The sequence below is a fragment of the Euphorbia lathyris genome, chromosome 1 (genome assembly GCF_963576675.1).
Source record: "Euphorbia lathyris chromosome 1, ddEupLath1.1, whole genome shotgun sequence".
NCBI lineage: Eukaryota > Viridiplantae > Streptophyta > Magnoliopsida > Malpighiales > Euphorbiaceae > Euphorbia > Euphorbia lathyris.
The window spans coordinates 738,021-765,167 of NC_088910.1; the positions used below are offsets into that span (position 1 = coordinate 738,021).

A 27,147-nucleotide genomic window follows, 5' to 3' on the forward strand; every position below is an offset into this window, starting at 1 on the left:
CAATGACTCGGTGAATTAGCCGAATCGATGGTGACTCGGCCGATTCATGAAGCTTCCGAGTCGTACCATATGTACGACTCAAATTCTTCATGAATCGAATCGTACGAGTCGACTCACGACTCGTACGATTCTAACAACTATGGGTAGTCAACTCGTACGATTCTAACAACTATGGGTAAATGTTGTTCTGAACAACTTTATTTCTAGAATATTTTCATTTTGAGATCGTTAACAATCGTTAACGGTCATTTTGAGAAATTAGTTAAATTTAAATGGCCACCGATATTAAAAAGTATAAAATTCAGTGGCTATACCGAAAAGAAATGAAATGAAATTCAATGGCCATAATGTGAATATGGGTAAAGTGGCAGTGTGTTATTTACCCGAGAAAGAAGCTACTGATATTTTATTAGACCCGAACAAATAGCTCCCTTAATGTACGGACTCCAAACTCCAAAAAGGTTATTTCCTGTTCTTGCTCGAATTTTCGTTTATTCTCAATATTTAATCTCTTATTTCCTATAAATATAGAAAATGTAAAGAAGAAAATGTAGAGAAGCAGCAGTAGATTTTCGTCTTTCTATAACCCTGTTTTGGATCCAACAACAACAAGACCATCAAAATACTGCTGATTTTCGATTTGCTTAAACCCTAATCGATGAGGAGCAGCAGCAGTAGATTTTCCCAAATCTGCTGCTGCTCCTCCTCTTCAATTAGGGTTTCAGGAATTGACTAATGGAATTCGGTTTTTACCCAATTTTCAGGCGGCGATTCTGCAAGGCCAAGGAGTTACCGTCGATCTACAAAATACTGTTGGTTGTGTTCTATACTCAGGTGCGAAATTGCATCAACACCGAAAGTTTTGCTTTCTTTTACATGATTGTGAAGCACCGAAACATTCGTCCAACGTTTTGTTTTCAAAAGATTAAAACGGCGTAGTTTTTGTGTTGCTGATATTTGTGTTTTCAGTATCTGAAATTTAATTCATCTAGACGCAGGTTTGTTACGAATACATTGCGGAGCAGGGAAGAGAGCTGTACGAGCTGGTAAAAGACATTATTATATCGTAAATGTTGGAAAATAGTAGGGCTGTAAATGAATTGAGCCGCTCGGTTAGGTGGTCGGCTCGATAAAAGCTCTGCTTCTGTCGTTTCCTAGTGGCTTACTTTTTTTTGCTTGTCGTCTTGAGATCTGATTTTCTTCGTTATTTATTTGTTTATGGCCTAATGCATCTTCAGTGCTCCTGTTACCTCAACTTGCTTATTTTGGAACAAATACGCTTTCAAATATCTGTGATTTTGATAGTTTTAGACTAATATCTGTGATTTTGATAGTTTTTTTACCCTTTTGTTTATGTATCAGCAGATATTTTGGACAACTTTTATTTGTGCTCTAATGTTATGTTGATTTTTTTTTTTGGTTTAAGGGTTATTTGAGAGTTTATTTGGGACTTGAGAGTGTTATTTGTAACGAGTTAAAGTTCAGGGGTGGGTTGCAGTTTTTGGACAACTTATGGGGCTGGGGATGTATTAAGCCATTGTTTATTATATGCTTAAGCTTAATGAGTCTGATCTGGTTGCTTCTTCTCCTTGTACAAAGTTTTTCTTTTCTTATCTGTAAATTTCTCTCTTGTAATCAGATAGAAAATCTAGCAGTAAGCAAAGAAAGTGTAGAGAAGAATGTCTTCTGACACCCTTTTTTGGATCCAACAACAACACCACCATTAAGTTTTGAACTTGTTATGCTGCTGCTGCTCCAATTCAATTAGGGTTTCAGGAATTGACTAATGTAGTTCGGTTTTTACCCAATTTTCAGGTGACCGGTTTTGGGCCGGTGATTCTGCAAGGCCAAAGAGTTACTGTCGAAAGTCACAAAAGTATTGTTGTGGCACAAACAGCAAAATTGGCCAAGGGAACAGGATATCTCAGGTGCGAAATTGCATTTTGTTTGATTGAATCATGAAAATCAATTTTGGAAGTGTATTTTGAAAAAACCAAGCAAGTATACACATATCAGCTCCCTTGTTAAACCAAGAGAAAGCACCGATGATGATTATGTTGATCATTATTCGATTTTAGAATGGTTCATTGCTCTATACCGGAACCTAATGATCCAGGTAATGTGATGTTCCTACTACTTTTTCTGCATTTTATGAGAAGTAGTTGGACTGTGCCTAGGCGAATGCATTTTACAAAATTACTCTGCACAACATACCATGAAAATTAATTTAAAAGGAAATAATATTCCTAGTGTCAAACTCTTTCCAATTCAAATCTGGGAAATCATAGAACCAATGCATAATAATTTATCCCTAAATTAAAAAAATGATAAAGCTTCCTAGCTACTTTGTAGTTGTTGGATGATTAAGAACCGTGGTTTTTGATCAAATCATGATCATTGGTGCTATTCTTTTACTCTCCTTGATATCAAGTCTTCCTCAAACAGCAATCGAATCAAAAGAAAAACAAAAGTCGGATTTCGGAAATTGAGTGGACAGTGTTCCTATGAAAGTAAAGAGCGAGAAGATTGCTAGAAAGAAATTCTTACCATACTATGAAATAGTTTCCTTTGCTCTTCTATCAACAAATACAATGTGAGTTATGCACCAATACTATACAAAAAAAAATGGTATTGGTGCACAACCCACATTGTTTTTGTTAGTGGAAAAGCGGAAGAAACTTTTTCATAGTATGGTAAGACTTTCTTTCTAGCAATCTCCTCGTCTTTTACTTTCATAGGAACATTGTTCACTCGATTTCCAAAATCCGACTTTTGTTTTTCTCTTGACTCTATTGCTATTTGATGAACATTAAAATAGCACCAAGGATAATGATTTTGATAAAAAACCACACTTCTATTTTCATCCAATTACAATATTATATAGCTAGAAAACCTTATCATTCTTTTAATTTAGGTTTGAATTATTATGCATTGATTCTATAATTTACCAAATTTGGATTTGAAAGAGTTTGATATTATATCCCTTTTAAATTAATCATATTGATATGGTACGTTATGCAGAGTAATTTTGTAGTATGCAAATTAATGTTACAAGGAGAAGCGTATGAGGAGTGTTGTGATTTTGTTGGGATACCTGCTGAAAACTTGGAATTTGGGAAGAAGATGAATTGTATCTTACTTAATAATTAGACTGTAGGAATTGGAAACTTAGAATTTGGATTTTGGAAGAATAAATGAGTAATGGAAAAAACTAGAAAAGCAGAGAAGATGCAGCAATGAGTTGCCGATATTTAAGATTTTGGTCCACTAGAATTTCGTGGTCTCCATCCATATTGCTGGATTATTAAGTTTTTTTTACATGTATAGTACCTATTTTCTTTGGGAAATTGGGTCCCTTTTAGCCCTGGACCCTAGGCACTTGCACTCCCCGCTTAGGCCCAAGCCCCTGTAGTTGAACGATAACTCACGAGTTCAGAAACAATCCCTGAGTTTAGACTATGTCAATCCGGTGGGACTGGGGAGGAAATCCACGGAGATATTCGATGAAGTATGGAGGAAGTTCTGTGGTTTAGGTCAAATATCCAGAACCATTGGTGCTGATGATAGGCATTTGATGCATTACTTATAAGAGAAGGCGCAATGTGCGAATTCGCCATACCTGGAGCTCAAAATACCACTGTTCTTGTTGTTGCATTGGCCGAATTGTTATTAGAAAACTTATGCTTAGGGGCTACACTGTTAAGGTTCGCTTTCTCTCTATCTACATATGTGTATATGTAGATTTACTTGCTTATACGTTTTTTGCTTTTTTATTTTGGGCGCAGGCTCTGGTTAGAAAGACTGATCAAGAACTAATTGACGCGCTTCCTAGGTCTGTGGAGATTGTTATAGGCTATTATGTACATCCCATTCAGGTACGAAAGCGTTTCAGGTACATCCCATTCCTTCTAGTTGCTCATATTTAGGCTATTATGTTCATGTTTCTATATGCTGATTTCTTATTGTGATTTCATATTTAGGCTACTTCTGCAATTTTGTTCAATTTAAAATTAGGAGTACAACAACAAACTAGCTCAACTAAGATCAGGAAAAAGTAGCAAAAGCAAGCTTCTGCTTGCAAAATTTAAATCGGAAGATTCATTGAGTGGCTGGGAACTTACTTCCCGGATGCTGTTGCTTCCAAGTATGATGCTGGAATGGATGCTAAATTTGATTTCACAGAGACTGGCCAGGCAGTTTTCTCAGGTAATAGCCAGTATAGCTCTATTTTGTGTCCAATTTGGTCTGCTATTATTGGGTGGGGGATTTTGCACTTTGCAATTAATTGTTGCTAGCATAGTTGTCATATCGAAATTCGACTCATGAATCGAAATCCTCATTCAAATAGTAAGATTTGGTTCAAATTCATAATGTTATAAGAAATAAAACATTTACCATGTTGAACTCAAAATATTATCAAACATTAGTTTAGAAACGCAATTTTAATGTAAAAAAAAAGGAAATCATATCAAGCAAGTACTTAAAATTCAAATCTGATACAAATGCAATCCAAAAACTAATTTCACAATTCAGACTCTGTTTAATACATCAATGGAGATGGAGAGTTTGAGTTTCTGACTCTGTTTTTATGCCTTGTTGTCAACTTTATAACGATAGAATGGAGTTAGTCTTCGGGCTAGAGGAGAGTGAGTTTAGTAGTTAGTGTTGTTGAAGTTTTTGATGACATTAGTGAAGATCTGGCTCGAAATAGAGCTGAAACGAATCTAATCGTATGATTTGAATCGCGAATAGTAAGATTCTGTTATAATTTAGATTCACCCTATAGATCCGGCTCGAAATAGAGCTGAAACGAATTGTACGATTCAAATTGCGAATCCTATGATTCTAATAACACTGGTAAAGCCTTGAAACTCTTCTCCCATTAGTTTTTTTTTTTACTCTGCCTTTTCATTTTTCCTCTAGGGTACGTATTCACAAGAGGTGGGTATGTCGAACTATCAAAGAAGCTCTCTCTTCGTCTAGGTTATACTCTTGACAGGTACATGATACTTGACATTTCACTACAATTTTTCTCTCAGTTAATAATGGATTCTTATCATTCTCTTGTCCTAATTCCATGATTAACTTTTCATTGTGGTTAGGTATGAAGGTTTGGTGCTTTCAATTGGAGGAAATGGAAGGTCTTACGTTTTAATTCTTGAAGCAGGTCCTTTAGCTGATTCAACTCAAAGCAAAGTTTATTTTGCAAGGATTATCACCAAAGCAGGAATTTGCAGGGTAAAGAACTAAAGATCTCTCAACTTAGAAACTGGTGTCTGCTTCAGTGCTAATCTGAATCTAATTTTCTCCTTTTAACTGTTTATTTAAATGGCAGGTTAGAGTGCCATTTTCAGCATTTCATCCCGTGAATCCAGATGATCCTGCATTAGATCCTTTCCTTGTGCACACATTGACCATACGCTTTGAGCCTCGAAGACAGGTTTGACATTGCTGGAAACTCAGATTTGGATATTCTAGTTTTTAAATGCTTCTCACTTTTGAATTGCAATAAACTGATGGATTTTTTGGCCTATATGCTTTAATTATTGCAAGAGGATGAATTCTGTAAAGTGGTTTGGTCTTTTCCTGCTCATAATCGTTGAAATGTTTAATTGATTTCAAACGTCTAGCGTGCGAAGATCTCTGATTTCTTCTTGTTTGTTCTTGAGTCTCGATTGTTCTCTCTGTTTCTTCTGTTTTTTTTTTCTACTCTTCTTGAGTTGGTGTGGGTGTTGTTAATGGATGCTGTAGGTTAGAGCTATGTTGTACTGACACTATTACTAGCGTGTCTGTGTCTATTTTCGTTTTTAAGTTATTTTATAAATGTTTTATGTTTTAAAAATAACATTTTCTGTGTCCGTTGGTTAGACTACTCGAGTGGTTTGGTTTGGACTTTATATATTTATTTTTGGAATAAGATATAAAAATACCTTTTAACGCCGGGATAATTTTACCCTTAATGTCGGAATAATTTTACTCTTAATGTCTAAAGTGATACAATTTTACCTCTAAAGTTGGCAAGTTTGATTAATTTTAGACATTGTTATAAAACACATATTTCGTTCTTTACTATGCATCAATTGCATAAAAAAAGATTTTATATTTTGTAATTTAATAATAGAATTGGAGATTGATATATATAGATTCAGTAAATTTTTTGAATTATTTCTCAAATTGTTCTTGGATGCCAATTTTTAGGGTAAAATTACACTATTTTATACATTATGAATAAAATTGCTCCCGTAAAATAAAATTGCTCCCGTAAACGTTAAGAATATTTTTCCATCTTATTTTTTTTATATATAATACAGTTTTTTTTGCGTGCCTTGAATTTCATGCATTTCGATTGTGGGTTAGGCTATGTTGTATTCCTATATTTCTTTTTTTTTTTAATCTTAAATATAAAAACCCCAATTATTTTTATGTTCATTATATTTTCTAATACTTCTATATTTTTTATATTTACATGTTTTTATTTTTTTATTTTTTTTTAGAAATTCCGTTTCGTGGTTTCGTGTATCATATTCCTTCCTTTTAGTTTCTTTTTGGGAGTTTTTTTTCTAATGGAAAGGGTTATGTCTTTTTAGTTTCAAAACTTGAGAAAATATTAAGGTTTTAGGAATTGGGGAATGTAGTTGGATTTTTATCCAATTTTTAGGTGACCGGTTTTAGGCCGGCGAATAGTAAGTAGTTAGCATCGGAAGTCATGGAAGTATTTATTCTAATCATAATGTTGGATTGCCATTGGATATTGTTAGCGGAATCAGAGGGTTTGAGTATCCAATTTAGGATGATAATCTTAATTAATCTGGGGCGAAGAATAAGAAAGAGAGAAAAAGTGCGGGAAAGAAGAAGAGACATTTTTTAAATGAATTCTTATTTTTCAGGTTTAATATTCCCTCCATTTCAAAATAATTGTCATATTTGATCAAATCACACCAATTAAAGAAATGATTGATTTGCATTAAATTTATGGAAAATAGACTAACATATTATTTATCTCTCTTTACTAATGATCCTCTTTTTTGTCACTCATTAAATCGTCCATTTAATGAGTGACACAGAAAAATGAGGATTATTAATAAAGAAAGATAAATAATATTTTAGTTTATTTTTTTTATAAATTTAATTCAAATCAATCATTTTCTTAATACGTGTGATTTGATCAAATAATGTGACAATTATTTTGAGATAGAAGGAGTACTTAAAAAAAGTGGTAAGAATTCATTTTATTTTATTTTTTGTCTCTTCTTCCTTCCCGCACTATCTCTCTCTTTTTTTTCTTAACTTCCAAATTGATTCAGATTATCATCGTGAATTGGATACTTAAACCTTCTGATTCTTCTGACCATATTCAGTGCCAACCCAAAATTATGATTAGAATTCATATTTCCGACGCTAACTCCATCGCCGGCCCAAAACCGGTCGCCTGAAAATTGAGTAAAAACCCAACTCCATTACTCAATTCCTGAAACCTTAATTGAAGAGCATCAACATATTTTCTCAAGTTTTGAACTTATAAATTGAGCTAGTTAGCTCAATTTACAAGTTCAGATTATTTGGAGTTTAAGAGTGCCTATGTTAAACGATTAAAGGAAGCTATATTTTTATGTCAGTTTGAGTTCTAGCATATGCTGAAAGCTTTAATTGAGAGAGGTTTACCTAAAGGGTAACTGAAATTGTTTTATATTGCGATTCAGAATTAGTGTCTATAGAAAATAAAAACTGAAATTGTTTCATGTTGCGATTCTGAATCAGATTCATAATTCAATGAAAACAGAAACCATTGAAATCGTTTAATTGATTTCAAAAGTCTAACATGCAAAGATCTCTGATTTTTTCTTGTTCGTTCTTGAGTCTGGGTTGTTTTCTCTGATTTTTCTTCTTGTTCTGTTTCTTTTCTCTGTTTTTCTTCATCTTCTTCTTGAGTCGGTGTGGTGTTGTTTATGGATGCTCTAGGTTAGAGCTATGTTAGCACAGACACTTTTAATTACTAGCATGTCCGTGTCTATTTTATAAAAGCTTATGTTTTAAATGTCCGTGTCCATTTTCGTTTTAAGCTATTTTATAAAAGCTTATGTTTTAAATGTCCGTGTCCATTTTCGTTTTAAGCTATTTTATAAATGCTTATGTTTTAACAATAATGTTTTCACTGTCCGTTTCTGTGTCCATGTTCGTGTCCATATCCGTGCAACGTAGAAAGGCCAAACCAAACTACTCCACTAGTTTGACCCTACGTGGCACGGACATGGGCACGAAACATGGACACAGAAAACATTATTTTGCGTTAAACTAGTGGAGTAGTTTTTTTTATATAATACAATCTTTTTTGTGCCTTGTATTTCATGCAGTTGATTGTATTTCTATATATATTTTTTTATTTCAGATATAAAAATCTAAAAAAGTCCAATTATTTTTATGTTTATTATATTTTTCAATATTTATAAATCCCAAAATAATGCATCCTGAAAAATCAGATTAATCAGCTCAATTTGCAAGTTCAAAACTTTGAGAAAATATTAGGGTTTTAGGAATTGGGTAATGGAGTTATATTTTTACCCAAATTTCAGGTGACTGGTTTTGATCATAATGTTGGGTTGATCCTATTTCTATACAGAACCTAAACAGTCCATATAGTCTTATTTTTTAATAGTGAAATTAACTTAATTTACATGTATAGCAATCCACTTTTTAAATCCTATTTCTTCTCTACTTTCTTATTTTCATTATTACCTTTCCTAAATAAGAATTTTTTATATGTAATAAATAAAATGGTAAATAATTTATCCATCCCATTTTTTACGTAACATACTATTTAGTCTTTCTATTTTGAAAAACATATTGGTCCAGTTTAGTAAATAGTTGTTAACTATTAACTGTTAGTTGAAGCTGTTAATTTGTTACATTTTTTGTCAGCAGTTTTTGTCAGCTGATTTGACTAATTGATTTGATTAACATGATAAAGTCTTTATTTTGTACGGTGGTTTTCACCTGGTCAATGACTGACCAAGTAAATTTGGTCAGTCACCATTATTAGTAAGCTTTTAATCTCCACCACACTATTTTAATAAGCTTAGATCTAATGGTGACTGACTAAATTCACTTGGTCAGTCACTGATCAGGTGAAAATTACTGTTATTTTGTATTAAAAGGTAGTAATTAGGGGTAAAAATGTCATTTAAAAGAGATGTAGCAATAACCTAATTGAAAAGGTTTCTAAAAACAGCTTTTTCGAAATTAGTTTTTTTTGCACCCAATAAACTCTTTCAAACCTCTCTTCACTTAACACCACTATTAGTTTGACTAGTTAAAATCTCTAAAGTTACTCAAACCTCTAATTTTATTCCAAAAAACTCTCAATGGTCATTATACAGTTTTTATCTTTTGTCACAGTTATCTTTCAGAACAACTATAGTGTAATATAAAATTATCATGTTATTTTTTGTCTGTCTCTTTATGTCGAATATAACTATTAAAAATCTAAAAAAAAAATAGACAGAACGATCAAAAATTTAACAGTGATAAAGAGTAATATCTTATAATGTGGTTTTTTTTATAATAGAAGGACTAAAGAGTATTTAATGTAAAAAAAGAGAACGACTAATGAATTATTAGTTTACTTTTTAATCTGATTTCTGCTCTGCTTTATTATTTTGATTAATACCTATTCTTTTTTATTTTTCAAACTCAAAAAAATTAATTTTTGATTTAAATTTAATTTATAAAATGTATAAGAAATTTGTAACCACTAATAAAAAAAAAAGGTAGAAATTTTATAATTTTTAAGATATTAACATTGGGGTGCTTTCTATAGGATTAAACCTTTATTTGGAGTAATTTTTATAAAAAATTATTCTATTGGACCTGGTTGGGAAATTTTTCTCCAAAAGGGCTGTTTCCCAGCCAGGGTTAAAATTTGTATTTTTTTGAATTTTTTTTACTCATTATGGCGCTTAGGCGCCGTAATGAGCTAGTGACAGGAATCTCAAGAATTCATGTCAACTAGTGGAGCAGTGGCAATAAATATATAAAAAATTATTTTGATTAATTTTTATAAAACAAATAAAAAAAATGAATTTATTTTTTATAAAAATAAAAATAAAATTATATACTATAATGATGTTGATTGGATTTTTATTTTATAGAAGTTTGATTAAGATTAAATCTGCATTTCGCTTGAAACGTTAAGGTTAAATATTTAGTGTATTACTAACAAAAAAAAAATTTTAGTACATTCATAGCATAATAAAATATTATATTTTAGATATTTTCAAAGAAATTGTGATTAATTTATATGTAACTGGTTTAGTTTTTTGAAACTGTCTAAAACATTTTGCTATATTATTAATATAGTTAAAAAAAATATGGAACTGCTTCAATTTATCAACAAACTGATTTAGAAGGTCCGATGTGGCTAAACAGTCAAATAAATCTTTTCAAATTTTTGGTAGCATATGGTTAAAATTGATCTTGCTTGGAAATGTTAGTGTTAAATTTGCATAATTTTATATGTTAGGGTTAAATCTGCACTACGCTTGAAACGTATAGGTTAAATATTTAGTGCATTAATAACAAAAAAAAAATAGTGTATTAATAACACAGTAAAATATTTGAGACAATTTTAAAAAAATTGTGTTTAATTTATATTTAGCAGGTTTAGCTTTTATGAAACTATCTAAAATATTTTACTGTGTTATTAATATAATTACAAAAAAATGTATGAACCTGTTTCAATTTATCGACAATTTGGTTTAAGGTCTGACGTGACTAAATAACAGTCAAACACATCTTTTCAAATTTTCCATAGCTCATAGTTAAAATTGATCTTGCTTAGAAACGTTTGTACAATTTCATACGTTAGGACTAAATCTGCACTTCGCTTGAAACGTATAGGTTAAATAGTTAGTGCATTACTAATAAAAAAATATTTAGTGCATTAATAACACAGTAAAAAATAGAATATAAAAGCGGTTTAGGACTTCTAAAATACTGGAGCCACCACTGCGTACGGATAATGTCAATTTGAGTAATGTCAATTTCATAATTTTACCCGTTAGAAGAATTGGACGGAATGAATAATTAATATATACCAAGTACACTAAAAAATATAAAATTCAAAAGATATATTAAATAATAAAATATAAAATTTAGATATTATAATTTTTTATATATATATTATTACCTCCTCCCTCTTAAAAATGGAGGAGAGTTGGCAGTGGCATTACATGCCACTGCCAACTATTGCATTACGGCACCAACAACGCCGTAATGAGGTAAAATAAAATATATTTTTCATCAATTACGGTGAATAAAGTGCCGTAATGAGACTGTTTTTTAACTAAGGTTAAAAACAGCCCCTTTTTAAGAAATAAATTTTAACTATATCCAAATGAAGATTTTTTTTTAAATTAACATCATTTAAGGGTTTAATCCCTTTCTATAGTTATTTTACTTTTGACAACGTAAATGTTATTTTTTTCCGAAGGAAAGTAAATATTACTTTGTTTTTGTTTGTTTCATCATGGGATGGTTTGGAATTAGATAATATTACAAATGTTTATTATTTTCAGGACGATGTAGGAAAAAAAGAAAATAATAATATTACCCAATTTTAAGAGGTTGTATTTTATAAAATTGTCACCAACTTCATAAAACTAACTTTGATACTAGCGACAAACCTAAAATCGACCATCCAAGCAAGGCTGTAAATGAGCCGAGTGATTCGATGTTCGATTCGATAAAAACTTGACCATATTGGACTCGAATTATAAACAGGCTAAGTTTGAGAACATCAAAATTCGGCTAGGAAACTCGTGAGCAAGCTTGGTTATAGATTCATGAGCAAATTATGAACAAACTTTATTAAACCAAAAAGCAAAACGAACACATAAAATTATATAAACACTAAAATTGAAAATTAAAGAACAGAGTTGGATAAATCTGAGGCATTTATTAGCAGTTTCCTTAAAACAAATTTCGTTGCGATTGACGATCGTCTCCTATGATACAACAGATTATACAAGGAAACTCTTACTGTATGTAAATTCGTTATCACCGGAACAGGAAAACAAGAACAATATGAACAGACATAGAGGATAAAATCTCAGAGAATCTTTTTTTCCAACAGTCGAGTCACTGAATTTTGACAGTTCCATTCTATATAAATAGAACTCGAAAGAACATGTCTATTCACGAACGAACACGACTATTTATGAAGAGAAGGTGTCTGCTGGTATTTAAATTAATTTCATAACTTTATTCAATTTTGTCCAACATAATGTTCATGAATTCGCTTGTTAGAAAATTTGGTTTGATTTTTTTAATAATATTATTTTTATAAAGAGAAAAATATAAAACAACGTAATTTTCAACTATATAGTTTTGTGTTAAAAAATTGTTTGCCAGCGAAACTTATGAACAGAATTAATGAGTCGCTCGTGAACTAATCTCATAAACAATCTCGCGAGTAGCTCCTAAACAAAGTGTTGAGCTCGAGTTCGAACTCGAGTTCGTCAAATTTCTAACTAGTCGAGTATGATCATATCAAAGCTCGGTTTGATTAACGTCCTACCTCCAAGTAAGGCCGAGTGTGGATTTTTGAGATTCTTGTACTGAAATGCCAATTTTTTTTAGGATTGAATCGAATTATACCGTTGAATTAATTAGATATAATTCTAAAGATTTTTAAATTCATAATATTATTAAATAAATATGTTGGAGATTCTGAAATCGGACTGAATATAAAAAAAAAATATCAAGAACCAAATTGTACATAAAGTTTTATTAGATATAATTCTAAAAATTATACAACCAAACCAATATCGTTACGCACAGCAGCCGAGTGCAACACGAGGCAACGGATCTACGAATATCGTTATTGATAGCTGGATACCACTACAACATGGACTTAAGATAAACTTCGATGCAACTTTTGTGCATGGTACAAGAATCTAACTAGTCGAGTATGATCATATCAAAGCTCGGTTTGGCTCGGTTTGATTAACGCCATACCTCCAAGTAAGGCTGAGTGTGGATTTTTGAGATTTTTGTACTGAATAAAGCATCTGAATAAAAAGATACAAAATTGGATTGAAACGCTAACTTTTTTTTAGGATTGAATCGAATTATACCGTTGAATTAATTAGATATAATTCTAAAGATTTTTAAATTCCTAATATTATTAAATAAATATGTTGGAGATTCTGGAATCAGGCCAAATATAAAAAAAATATATATATCAAGAACCAAATTGTACATACATTTTTATTGGATATAATTCAAAAATTATACAACCAAACCAATATTGTTACGCACAGCAGCCGAGTGCAGCACGAGGCAACGGTTCTACGAATATCGTTATTGATAGTTGGGTACCACCACAACGTGGACTTAAGATAAACTTCGATGCAACTTTTGTGCCTGGTACAAGCAAAATTGGAATAGGAGCGGTTATCCGAAATGATAGAGGAGAGTTTGTCGCAGCACGTTATGGCCAGATTCTGGGAAATTGTAATCCGACGTTGGCAAAAGCAATCTCATGCCATGATGCTCTAAGTTGGATTAAGAAGCGAAAAGATGAGTATGTTTGTGTTGAGGGTGATACTCGGATTGTAATAAACACGTTATGTCATGAAGGTATGGAAGACTTATCGAGCTTGGGATTAGTCATTGTGGACAGTCGAAACCTCGCAGCCTCAATAACATATTGCAGATTTCGCTTTGTTCATCGAAGTACCAACCATGTCGCAGATATGATAGCAAAGCTAGGTTTCTCTTCACCTTTATTGACTGTAACCAATATTATTCCCTCATCCGTTGTAAGCCTGATGGCTAATGTTTGACATATTAATTGATATCATTATTTCATTAAAAAAAAAAACAAACCAAACCGTACTCACCCCCATAAATTACTGAATGGGCTATTAACACAAGTCAGTCCCGCTCAAATGGACTCTAATGACCAAATTATATTTAGACTTTCACCGTTAGATTTATTTGTAATGTAATCCTACGGTTCTGATATTAGATAATTAAAATAATAGTTAACATGTTTTCTTAATGGTTGAATGAAGATTTCCTTTGGAACAAAACAGCCAATCGATCAAAGATCTAAAAAGTGATATGCGTAGGTCTTCCGCAGTCCAAGCTAGGTTCCTTCGAAGTGGTGCAGAAAAGAGACTATGTGTGACACATTTCTTATGGTGTGACAAACTTTATTGTGTGACAAGAACCAATTTTGTAATTAACCAAAAGGAGGTGACAAATTTGTAAATAAAAGGAAAGAGAAATTTGTTTTATTTTTTTTCTTTAAAATATATTTTCCCAACTTTTCCAACCTTGTTTTTCAAAAATTTTATACCGTTGGACTCGTCTTAATTAGACGGTCATTTTAAGATCCCAGAAGCTCGGGTAAATTTTTTTTTATACTATTAGAATCGTCTAAAATAGACGGTTATTTTAAGATCCCAGAAGCTCGGGTAAAGTTTTTTCCGGTGAATGGAATCTGGCGATCCGTTTTTCTGTGAGAAAAAATATCCAGAAAATTCTTAAAAAATTTTAGAAAATGTAAAATATTATTCTGAGAAACTTTAATTCTTGACTCAAAATGAGATTCCTTACGGTTTAGTCCCAAATCAACGGAATCCGGCTGTGAGATTGGCGTTTTCCGATAAAAAAACCCGAAAATTCCCAGAAAATTCTCAAACAATTTTAGAAAATGTAAAATATTATTTGGAGAAACTTTAATTCTTGAGTCGAAGTACTATTTCTTACGGTTTAGTCCCAATAAAATTTTTTCCTTAATTTTATCCATTTTACATCCTTCAACAATTTATTGGGTCAAAAATGTAAGAAATCCCGCTTCGGTCCAAGAATTAAAGTTTCTTAGAATAATATTTTACATTTTCTGGAATTTTTTGAGAATTTTCTAGGCACTTTGTTTCTCACCAGAAAACGCCCACCCGGATTCCGTTAACCAGAATTTTTTTACTTGAACTTTAGGGATCTTAAAATGACAGTCTATTTTAGACGAGTCTAATAGTATAAAATTTTTCGAAAAATGAGGTTAGAAATATCGGGAAAATATATTTTAAAGAAAAGAAATAAAACATTTTTCTGTTGGAACAATATAAGTATTATCTTGGAACAAATGGTACACTGATTTGGAACAATGTAAGTAGGACAAAAAAACGTATCTATAAAATTATCAAAAAATTCCAAAACATGTAAAACATCATTTTAAGAAACTTTAATTCTTGGCTCAAAGTGAGATTTCTTATAGTTTTGACCCAATAAATTGTTAAAGCATGTAAAATGGATAAAATTAAGGAATAATGAGGTTAAAAATATCGGAAAAGTGTATTTTAAAGAAAAGAAATAAAACATTTTTCTGTTGGAACAATATAAGTATTATCTTGGAACAAATGGTACACTGATTTGGAACAATGTAAGTAGGACAAAAAAACGTATCCATAAAATTATCAAAAAATTTCAAAACATGTAAAACATCATTTTAAGAAACTTTAATTCTTGGCTCAGAGCGAGATTCCTTATAGTTTTGACCCAATAAATTGTTGAAGCATGTAAAATGGATAAAATTAAGGAATAAGTTTTATTGGGATTAAACCGTAAGAAATCCCCCTTCGATCTAAGAATTAAAATTTCTTAAAATAATATTTTACATTTTCTGAAATTTTTTGAGAATTTTCTAGGGCACTTTTTTTCTCGCCAGAAAACGCCCACCCGGATTCCGTTCACCGGAATTTTTTTTACTTGAACTTCAGGGATCTTAAAATGACCGTCTAATTTAGACAAGTCTAATAGTATAAAATTTTTCGAAAAACGAGGTTATAAATGTCGGAAAAATGTATTTTAAAGAAAAGAAATAAAACAATTTTCTGTTGGAACAATATAAGTATTATATTAGAACAAATGATACACTGATTTGGAACAATGTAAGTAGGATAAAAAACGTGTCCAGAAAATTATCAAAAAATTCCAAAACATTTAAAACATCATTTTAAGAAACTTTAATTCTTGGCTCAAATCGAGATTCCTTACAGTTTTGACCTAACAAATTGTTGAAGCCTGTAAAATGGATAAAATTAAGGAAAACGTTTTATTGTGACTAAACCGTAAAAAATCCCACTTCGATCCAAGAATTAAAGTTTCTTAGAATAATGTTTTACATTTTCTGGAGTTTTTTGAGAATTTTCTGGGCACTTGTTTTCTCGCCGGAAAACGTCCACCCGGATTCCGATCACCGGATTTTTTTTTTCTTGAGCTTCAGGGATCTTAAAATGACCGTCTAATTTAAGAAGAGTCTAATAGTATAAAATTTTTCGAAAAACAATGTTAGAGATGTCGAGAAAATGTATTTTAAAGAAAAGAAATAAAACAATTTTCTCTATCCTATCTATCATTTTATTTACAAATTTGCCACTTTGCCCTTTTTAATTATCATCAAAACTACGTAGTTTTGTTATATCACACAATAAGCTCCCTGTCAAACTATAATCCCTTGTCACACTGGATCTCACCTATATATATATATATTTTTTTTTTCTTATTATGCACCTGTTGTTCATCAGTTGGTTCTAAAAAAGTTTATATTTTGTGTGCTTTAATAAAAAAAATTGGAGATTAATATTTTTGAATTCGACGAAATATTCATATTTTTTTTGTCCAAACTTGTTCAAAATATAGTATAACATCTGTTCCATATTACATGTCTTTCTAGAGATTCTTTTTTGTTTAATATTACATGTCATTTTATATGATCAGTACACGTAAGTCATCTTTTTTTCTGCTATAAAACGCGGGTTTACGGAAATTAATTAGAATAATGGACTTACTATAGAATAAATAAATATAGAAATCAATAAATAAGGGGCAACAATGTCTTCTTTTCAATATCTTTAATTTCTATAAAACTCTCTAAAAAACATGTAATATGAAACGGAGGGTATACTTTTTTTTTAATTTTTATTGCGATATGCTACTAATAAGTAATAAAATGAGACACATCTGAAGTATAGATAAGTTTGATTAATATTTTGCAAATTAACTTAACTTGTTAATATTACGGGTAAATTTGTTCTTTACTGTCAAATATTAGGAGTAAAATGTATCAGTTTAGATGTTAGGAGTAAAATTGCACTTGACTGTCAATAAGAGTAAAATTACACTTGACTGTCAACATTATAGAGTATTTTTTACGCCTTATTTGAATCTCTAAACTAAATTTAACGAACTCCATCCAAATTAGGTGAAATTTTATCGTTGACATAAATTAGGAATCAAATATCATCAAATAATACATCAGAAATTTTGTTAGATAAATCGAGGGTGAAATAGTAATTTAAACCAAGGAACATATAAAAGAAGTAATCTTAGCCAATGAAATAAAATCATAATGCTTATCATCCATACCCCAATTTCCAGATGTACTACTCCACCACCACTACAACCGCCGTCCCCGCCACATATTTTTTTCATCAAGGGCAAAATCTCGTCTTCCTCCGTCGCAATTCTCCACAAAACCACCACCACCGGTACTAGCAGAAGCTTCAATTTGAAAATTGCAAGTTTTTTTGCAGCTTTAGCGGTAGTAACAGTAGTAGGCACGGCGGCTCCGGCTCCGGCAGCACCGCGTCCGCAACAACAATCGCAATTAGAAGATTCAGAAACTCTATCGAACATACCTCAAACATTATCCGGCGGAGACTGTGAATCGACAGACACTAAGGATTGTAAAAGGCCTAAAATTCAACGGCCTAAGTCCAGGAAGGCGGAGTCGTGCACTATTAAGTGCGTCACCACTTGCATCCGCGGCGGCGAAGGCTCTCTTAATATTATAAGGTTCATCTTCATCATTTAATTTTATTTTATTTATAATTAAATTTAATTAATGTTTTATCTGCAGGCCGCTAGTGGTTTTCAAGCAAGGATTTCGAAGCCGTCAGTACTGGTAACTATATTTTTTATTTTATTTTTTAAATTCTCGGTTGTGAACTAGACCTGTCCATGGCTGGCCTCGGGCCGGACCTATCGGGTTTTTAGGTAAAAATGCTCGGTTCAAGTCCAGTCCAGTTAGGGATGGCAACGGGTAGTATACCCGCGGGTACCTGACACTACCCGACCCTAATGGGACTACCCGTACCCTGTATAAAAGGGTATGGGATCAAAACCATTACCCGTTAGGGTAATAGGACGGGTATGGAATACCCCCTAGGGTACCCGGTACCCATTACCCGTCATAAAAAAATTTTATATTAATAAATATCATTGGTTTTTAGATGTAAGACATAAGATTTGAACCCCAACATTTTATTTTTCAACAATTGAGTGATACCACTAAGCTACTTTATTCTTATTAATTAAGGTTCAATTTGTTCAATTTTTAGATTGATGAGTTATTAAATTTGTAATTTGTTGAATTTATAATATTTTTTGTTTTATTTATTGATTCTTAACGGGTAAGGATACCCGCGGGTACCCGCTAATTAAATGAGACGGGTATGGGATGCAAAAAGTTACCCGTTAGGGTAACGGGACGGGTACGGGTAATTAAAAAATAAAAGGGTAAGGGTTTGGGAATGTCATTACCCGTGGGTACCCTACCCGTTGCCATCCCTAAGTCCAGTCCACTATTAATTTAGGTGAGTTCGGACCGGACTGGGTTTGGGTTTAAAAATCAAATTCCAAACCCAACCCATATAAATCCACCTAAATATAAATATAAAATTATTAATTATAAAAAATAATAAATATTTTATTTAAAAATAAATATTTAATATATAAATATATACATTTATTAATTAATATTAATAGACATGCTGACCCATGTTATTTTTATTAATTCCAAACCTGTCCAAAAAATAACTGGGCTTTAATGGGTTTGGGCCGAGCTGGGCCTATGAACAATTATTAGGATCAAATACATGAATATCATTAAGAGGAAATTACACTAAAAATCAGTTTTTAACTTTTATTTATATTTTTGTAAATCTTTTTTCTGTGTATTATCATCCTATGTTTTTTAATTCTATTATATCAGAATTTCATTATTTTATTTTGAGTTTTGTCAAATTTTCAAAATTTTCAGTTATTACTCAGTTAAAAAAAAAAATCATTTTCTCAAAAAAAAAAAAAAACCAACAAATACACGATTTGTGTTATTTACAGTTTTAATTTCAAATTTCTGACATTTGTATAAATTTGTTTGAAAACTTATTTACTTGTAAATAATTCATTTAAACATAACTATTGTGTAATTTACCTTATCATTAATTGGTGGAGTTGGTCGAGTTGAAAAGCCTCTAGAGTTGGTGGAGATGCATACAACTCCATCCAATTCGAGAGGATTTCAACTCTAAAGGATCTTTACCCCAGATGGGGACGGACTGGGCCTGATTAAGGAAACTGACCAAACCCTGCCTGCCCAGCTAATTTATTTTAAATTAAAAAAATAAAAAATAAAAAATTAATTATATTTGCTCGGATTTGGACGACACTGGGTTAGAATCTAATTATATTTCCTTTTAAGTAAAAATGCTCAGTCCAAGTCCAGCCCAGCCCACAATTAATTTAGACGGGCTCGGGCCGGGCTGGGCTCGGGCTTAAAAATCAAATCCCGAGCCCAACCCATATAAGCCCACCTAAATATATATATATAATTGTTAATTATAAAAAAATAAATATTATACTTAAAAATAAATATTTAATATATAAATATATATTTATTAATTAATATTAATAAGCGGGCCGGGCTGGGCCGGCCCGTGTTATTTTTATTAATCCCAAGCCCGCCCAAAAAATAGGCGGGCTTTGGCGGGCCTGGGCCGGGCTGGGCCGATAAACAATTTTTATTGTCCAAGCCCGGTCCAAGGGACACGGGCCTGGGCGGGCCGGGCGGGTACCCGGGTCCGTGGACAGGTCTAGGTTAGATTAAAGGGAAGCTGACCAAACCCTGCTGCCCAGCTAATTTATTTTATATTAAAAAAAATAAAAAAAAAGTTTATGATTAGTTTTATAAAAAAAACAATCAACATATTTATAAAACATAGGCTTTTTAATATGTTTTTCTATTGTTATATGAAATATCAAAGTTGTAAAAAATGCTAGACATTAGACTGATGGATAGGGTCTTTTAAGATTAATCGGGGATTAGTAGGAAATTAATCAGAAATTAATTAAATTTGTATTTTTATATTTTTTTTATATTTGTTAATCAACAAATTTTTATATAAATTCAATTAAAATATATTTTATAATATCTAAAAACAATAATATAAAATTATTTAGGTCTAAGAGCATCTCCAAAAGACTCTTAGTGAACTCTCTAAAAAAATATAAAACATTGACTCTTAGTGATTTAAGAGTGGTTAAGATATATCATTTCCAACAATGCTCTTTATATTCACTCCTTATTTATTATTTTATTATTAAAATTATTATTTATTGTAATATTACCAATAGTGTGAGGAGAGAGACTTATCGATAATAAATTATTATTAAAAAATGAAGTTAGGAGGCACTAAGAGGTGGAGAGAGACTCTCTATTAATAGAGAGGATTGAGAGGCTCTTAGTGATTTGAGGAGCCACTAAGAGACTGTTGGAGCTGATTTTTTATTCTCCCTCCTCAAATTTTAACTTAAGAGCCAATTTAAGAGGCTGTTGGAGATGCTCTAATGCTTCCACAGCCTCTTTAACTTGTCCAAATTGGTCATTTTACCCCCTCAACTCATCGAATGTCATATTTACCCCTTTAACTCCATAAAAGTGATATTTTTCACCCCCCAACTTGTCCATTTAGCTCACAACTCATAGAATGTCCTATTTACCCCCTTAACTCCATAAAGTGGTATTTCTCACCCCTTATATTCCGTTATCGATGTCTAAATTGATACTCTTTTTTAAACGTTAAACCTATATTAGTGCTATTTTGTATGTGGAACCTAAATTAATACTTCTCCAAAAACCATAGGTCTATTTTGGTACCTTATCCCTACATATAATGTCTTTAACTTGTTTAATAAAATAAAAAGTTGATATTAAAAAAATATATTTTCAAACTCATTTGAATAAGTAGTCCTATTAATTTTGCACTATAAAGGGGTAAGAAATACTACTTTTATGGACCTAATGGCGTAAATAGGATCATAAGGGGTGAGAAATACCACTTTTATGGAGTTAAGGGGGTAAATAGGACATTCGATGAGTTGTGAAGTGGTAAAATGACCAATTTGGACAAGTTAAGGGGGTAAATATGATACTCGATGAGTTGGAGGGGTAAAATGACCAATTTGGACAAGTTAAGGGGGGCTGTAGAAGCATTAGGCCAATTATTTAATATAGAAAAATACTTATATTTATATTTGTAATATATATTTTTAAAAATTTGCAAACATCAACATTTTAATAACAATACCATCGAAACAATTCTAAAGTAAATTATAATAAAGCAAAAAATAAATTCCTAATAAACACTGCTTTTGTTCATCGTCATTTAGGCAATACTGAGGTAGTCTAGGCCGAGCCCAATCGGTTAAAAATCGTCTTGTGCTAAAAAAATGATTAAAGAGACTAATCGAAGAAAATTGAGATGGATTTTTGATTTTAAACGCCTAAGCGGTGCTTAAACAGTTCAGACGACATTGGTTTTAGACAATGTGAAATACTAATCGTACACAAGAATTTCTTTTGTATTTCAAAAGAAAATGCATGTGTTGTTATATGGTGTATCATATGCTATATCAAACATTAAATACTTTTTCAGCAAAATTATAATAAAAATATAATATAAGGGCAGATCGAATTGGGTTGGGCTTTGGGATTGTAAGGCAAATCCCAAACTCAACCCATTTGATGTACAGGTTTGAACAGACTTAGATCGGACCAAACCAAACATAAAATATACATATCCAAACTTAACCTATAAAAGGTGGGCTATGCGGGTAGCGGACTCTTGAATATGTCTAATGCAAACCTTAATTATCAACGTACGAATTGATGTAAATTTAATCCTAACAAAATTAACAAGCTAAAATTAACAAGCTACTCGAGAGTAAACTCGTGAATAAACTCACAAACAAAATATTGAATTCGAACTCGTCAATTTTCTAATGAGTCGAGCATGAGTAAGAGGTTGACACGATTGCAACCCTACTCCCACCAACAGATTCATACCTAGTCACACTTCATGTTTTCCGCTCTACTTTTTTCATACTTGGGAACAGATGTCACCTATTAAAATTTTTTTTTTATCCAATTCGTACAAAAGACAGCATACCATTTTAAATGTTATGGGTAAAATTGTTCTTAACTGTCAATGTTAGAGATATTTTTACATCTTATCCCGGTCTAATATGAATGGAATTTCCATATGTATTTAATTATTTACTAATGTTTTTTTTTATCTTATCCAGTTTGGTGGAATGCTCAGATATCTGTAACTTGATTCCAGATGGAGATGATGGATCTTAATCCACTATTGAAAAATAGTGGGCTTGGCCCATATTTAATTTTTTTAATGAAAGTTTTAGTCGAGAATTAGTCGAGGATTAATCGAATTTATATTTTTGTAATTTTTATTTGTTAATCAATAAATTTTTATATAAACTCAATTAAAATAAGTATTATACTATCTAAAAGTAATAATATATAATTATTTAATATAGAAAAACACATATAAAGTAAGCATAGCATAACCCATATTTATAATATATATCTTTGAAAATGTGGAAACATTAACATTTCAAGAACAATATTATTGAAACAACTCAAAATTACGTAAAAAAAAATGCGAACCCATATTATATATGCGAACTATTAAATTTACTTTAAACATTTAAAATTACGTAGAAGATGAGGTTGAAGAAGAAGACGAGGTTAAAGAAATTTACTCTAAATATTTAAAATGAGTAGTTTTAGCTCCCCTGTCTTAAAAAAAATTATTCGGGTGTTGAATTAAGACCCCAAAATGGTCCATTACGTGTAAGGCTTGTCCAAAATTCAAAATTTTAATATTTTGGGCCTATTAGGTGCTTTCTAAATTCAAATTTCTAATTTCTTTTGACCTGTTAGGTCTTTATAAATGCAAATTTCTAATTTTTTTACATTTTAGTCCTCTCTAAATCCAAATTTCTAATTATTTTTGGTCTATTAGGCCTTCCTAAATTCAAATTTCTAATTTTTTTTTGCTTATTAGACCTCCTTAAATCCAAATTATTAATTGTTTTTAATTTTTTTACATGTTAGGACTATTAAACGAAATCTAGTTTAATTTTGAGAAATTGTACATTAATACTTAAAAATTGGTTCTTGACCATTCAAATTATAACACCCATATATATAAAAAAAATGAACAAGTTCGATTTAGTAATTTTTATTTTGCGAATGCACGTGTAAAATCGGCCCCCAACCGAGTAATCCTGTATTCGCCACTACGTGTTCTTCATTGTTCTTAGTTTATGTTTTTGTTTTCTTCGTTGCTCTTATATTGAAACATGGTCCTTTACAGTGTTGTTTGCTCTTCTTTAGTTTAAATTGCCTACTAAATAAGTTGAAGAATATAGGTTGAAGGTAATGAAGGGTTTGTAAGGGTATTTTTGGAAAAATATATTGGTAAAATCAGCTATCTAAATGAGTCTACAAATGTAAATGAACTTCTCCTACTATCTAATTTTTTAAATTACCCAATAGTTATAGTTTTTGTCAATTACATGTCTGTGAGTTTTTTTGTCCAAACTGGAACTGATATTTTCGCGTTATTAAAAACGGAGATTTTTTAGTTTGACAATATAAAAATGAGCATTAACGACCTTAAAATAGAAAATCTCAAGAATTAAAGTTGTTCAGTACCAAATTTACTATGAAACCAAATTTCTTATTTTCCAAAATCATGATTTCCGGAGCTTTCTCTCTTTAAACATTCACTTTTTTATCTCCTCATTAAATAATACCTAAATAACTTCAATATTAAAAAATTAAAGAATTCAAGTTTTTTAAAATATTATCAATTCTTATAATTTTTCATAAAATTATCAACAGTTATTTTAATTTTGTGAATCTAAAATATCATTGTTTTTAACAATACGAAAACCTAAGTCCTCATCTGGTAAAAAAAACCAATCCTTGTTTGAAAAAAAAAATTTCACTAACATAATATTGATAATTTTTTTAGAATTTAGGGGGCGTTTGGTTCACAAGGGGTAAGGGAAAAGGAATCAAGAAAGGGAAACTAAAGGAAAGGAAAGGAATAACCATTAATTCCTATTCCCTAGAGGGCATGGGGTAATGACTTAACCTAAAGTGGGGTAATGACTTAACCTAAAGTGGGTAAAGGGAATGGTTTTTTTTTTTTTAAACAAACAAGAACAAAGGGAATGAAACTCCCATTCCCATTCCTATAGATCCCAAACCAAACGCCCCCTACTATTAAAGATTCCAATAATATTTTTTTTTCTTAAAAACAAAACATTTATGGTAAGTTTCACGGGTTATTTAGTCCATGATTTATTCAAAATTTTGTTATTTGCTCCTGATTTATTATTCGGTCATATTTCATCCTTAAACTATCACAACTGATGAATTTCCATCAATTTGGATTGGTATTTGACAAACCCGTTATTCCTCTAATATGTGGTGATATTTTAAGACATGAATTTGACAAGTCGCACATCTTAAGATTTGTTTGACACATAAATTTCTTATGCAAGAATAATTAATTGATTAAAAAATAAAAAACAAATCCCTAAACAAAAATTTATAAGTCTAAATATTAAAAATTGCCACATAACAAGTTATACTGTTAAAGTTTCATTAAAATTGAATGAAATTTCATCAATTAAAATAGATGAAAAATTAAATATAATCAAATAATAAATCAGATACTAAATAATAAAATTTTAAATACACGAAGATCAAATAGTGATTTAAGCTTTATTTCCACCAATAACTATCACTAATTATAGAAAACATGCTACATGTTTTTCACATTCTCAACTTCACATATGCTCTGCCTAATTTCCACTTTCAACCCCCCCACTATTAACTCTTTTTCTCATCCACAATCAATTTAATTTGGGTTAATATTTTTTTAAACCTATTATTTTGCTAATTTACAGATAGGTGTGTATTTTTTTTTTTTTATAAAAAAACACAAGACTTCAATTTTTTCGATCTGCAAATCAATGATTTTTAGGTCGAAATTTTCAATTTAACCATTGATAATCTCAAAATAGAAAATTCTAATAATTAAATTTGTTTATTACTGTATTTATCATGAAAGCATGTTTTTAAATTTTCAAAATCATCATTTTTGAAGTTTTCTCTCTAAAATTAACTTTCTTTTTTTAACCAAACAACACCTAAATAACCTCAAAACTAAAAAGTTGAAAAATTAAGTTTGATATATACTTAATTTTTAGAATTTTCTATTTTGAGGTTTATCAACACTCAAATTTAGGGGTGCACATGGTCGGTTAACCAGTCCATTAACAAAAACCATTAACCAGTCCATTTAATTCGGTTAACCATATCTCGGTTAATATAAACTTCGGTCGGTTAACCTATATTTCGGTCGGTTAACCATTAGTGACTTTTTGCAGTAAATATCACTTTACATCTATAATTATTCACTTTAAAATAAATATATAATTATTCAAATATTAAATAAAAATATGTAACTTCAAATTTAATTAACAAAATTGCCAAAACAAATAAGTTTTAAGTTATTTTGATATTTTTAACTTAAAAATTAAATACAAATATGTATATTTATTGCTTGATAATTAAGATTCTACATATATTTGTACTAGTTTTATGTGTATTAATACATAATCGGTTTATTTTTCGGTTTCGGTTAACCATCGGTTTTTAAAATAAAAACCGTAAACTAGTCCATCGGTTACGGTTAACCTATTTTTCGGTTTGGTTTCGGTTTCGGAAATCGGTTTTTCGGTTAGTTTTGTGCAGCCCTACTCAAATTGACACAATCCTGATCACATGCACCTTAATGAGCATGACTTATTAGAATCCTAAGGTGGAGATTCAAAGCATCATGGGGCTTAGATTTAATAAGCCTATATCTAACGGTGAATGACCAAATTCACTTGCTCATTAAGGTGCATGTGAAAATTCCTGCAAATTGACAATGTCAATCTAAAAGACTTGTATGTAAAAACAAAGTGGATATCCAAGATTCGTAAATGAAAAAAAACTTCAGTCATCTGTTTTTAAAAAAACCACAGACACCCATCTGGAAATTAGCAAAATCACGAGTTTTTTTTAAAAAAAAAGATAAGGTGCAAAAATACTCCTAACGTTTACAACTAGGAGTAATTTTACCCCTAACATCTAAAATTGTGCAATTTTACCCCTAAGGTTGGCAGCTAAGAGTAATTTTACCCCTAACATTATCAAGTTGGGTCAATTTGAAAAATAATTCATCAAACTGTCTTTTCGGTCATGAATCTTGTCATCTACACTTCACATGTGAGTTAGTTTATCACTCATTAGTAACATATGATTAGATGTGCAATTTTTAAAAAAAAAATAAAAAAAATTATATATTGTATTAGTTGGACAAAAGCATTCAAAATATTTCACCGAATTATAAATATTAATCTCTAATTATATTATTAAATCACAGAAAATATAAAACATATATTTTTTTAAACGAACTGATATGCAATTGGTGCAAAATAAGGTACAAAATATCTGTGTTTTATAATAACATCTGAAATTGATCAAACTTGTTAACGTTAGACGTAAAATTGCTCTTGACTGCCAACCTTAAAAGTAAAATTACTCTTGGCTATAAACGTTAGATATGTATTTTTACACATTATCTTTTTAAAATTACCTCTGATATTTAAACTGGATTTTTTAGGAGTAATATCCAAGTTGGGTAAAAAATGACTGATGTGATGTCGTTTTCATTTTTTTCCTTAATTTGAGAAAATAAATAAAAATTTACATGGTCAAAAAGATACAAAGATAAATGAGAATTTTGATAAACATTCTTTTTTTTTTTTAAAGTCTAAGTGAGTAATTAAATATATAAAGTTGTATAACATGTATATCCTTAATTTGCTCAATGGGTACAAGTTCAACTAATGCGTTGACATATTTTAAAATGCACA

The 27,147-nt window shown here is 30.8% G+C and overlaps 1 protein-coding gene and 1 pseudogene across 1 annotated transcript; both read left to right on the forward strand.

Annotated features, from left to right (window-relative positions):
• The first annotated feature begins 355 nt into the window (after window positions 1–355).
• On the forward strand, window positions 356–5,629 carry LOC136200399 (protein HIGH CHLOROPHYLL FLUORESCENCE PHENOTYPE 173, chloroplastic-like; annotated as a pseudogene).
• An 11,756-nt stretch (window positions 5,630–17,385) lies between these two features.
• Window positions 17,386–22,649, forward strand: LOC136219986 (uncharacterized). Its single transcript, XM_066007625.1, has 3 exons — window positions 17,386–17,859; window positions 17,924–17,968; window positions 22,429–22,649. The coding sequence occupies exons 1-3, from the start codon at window positions 17,414–17,416 to the stop codon at window positions 22,484–22,486; spliced, it is 549 nt and encodes a 182-aa protein (XP_065863697.1). The 5' UTR covers window positions 17,386–17,413; the 3' UTR covers window positions 22,487–22,649.
• The last annotated feature ends 4,498 nt before the right edge of the window (window positions 22,650–27,147 follow it).

Coding starts and splice junctions, on each gene's coding strand:
- LOC136219986 (XM_066007625.1), top strand. CDS start 17,414: ATGCTTATCATCCATACCCCAATTTCCAGATGTACTACTCCACCACCA. Junction 17,860..17,923: donor GGCTCTCTTAATATTATAAG/GTTCATCTTCAT, acceptor TTTTATCTGCAG/GCCGCTAGTGGTTTTCAAGC. Junction 17,969..22,428: donor TTTCGAAGCCGTCAGTACTG/GTAACTATATTT, acceptor TATCTTATCCAG/TTTGGTGGAATGCTCAGATA.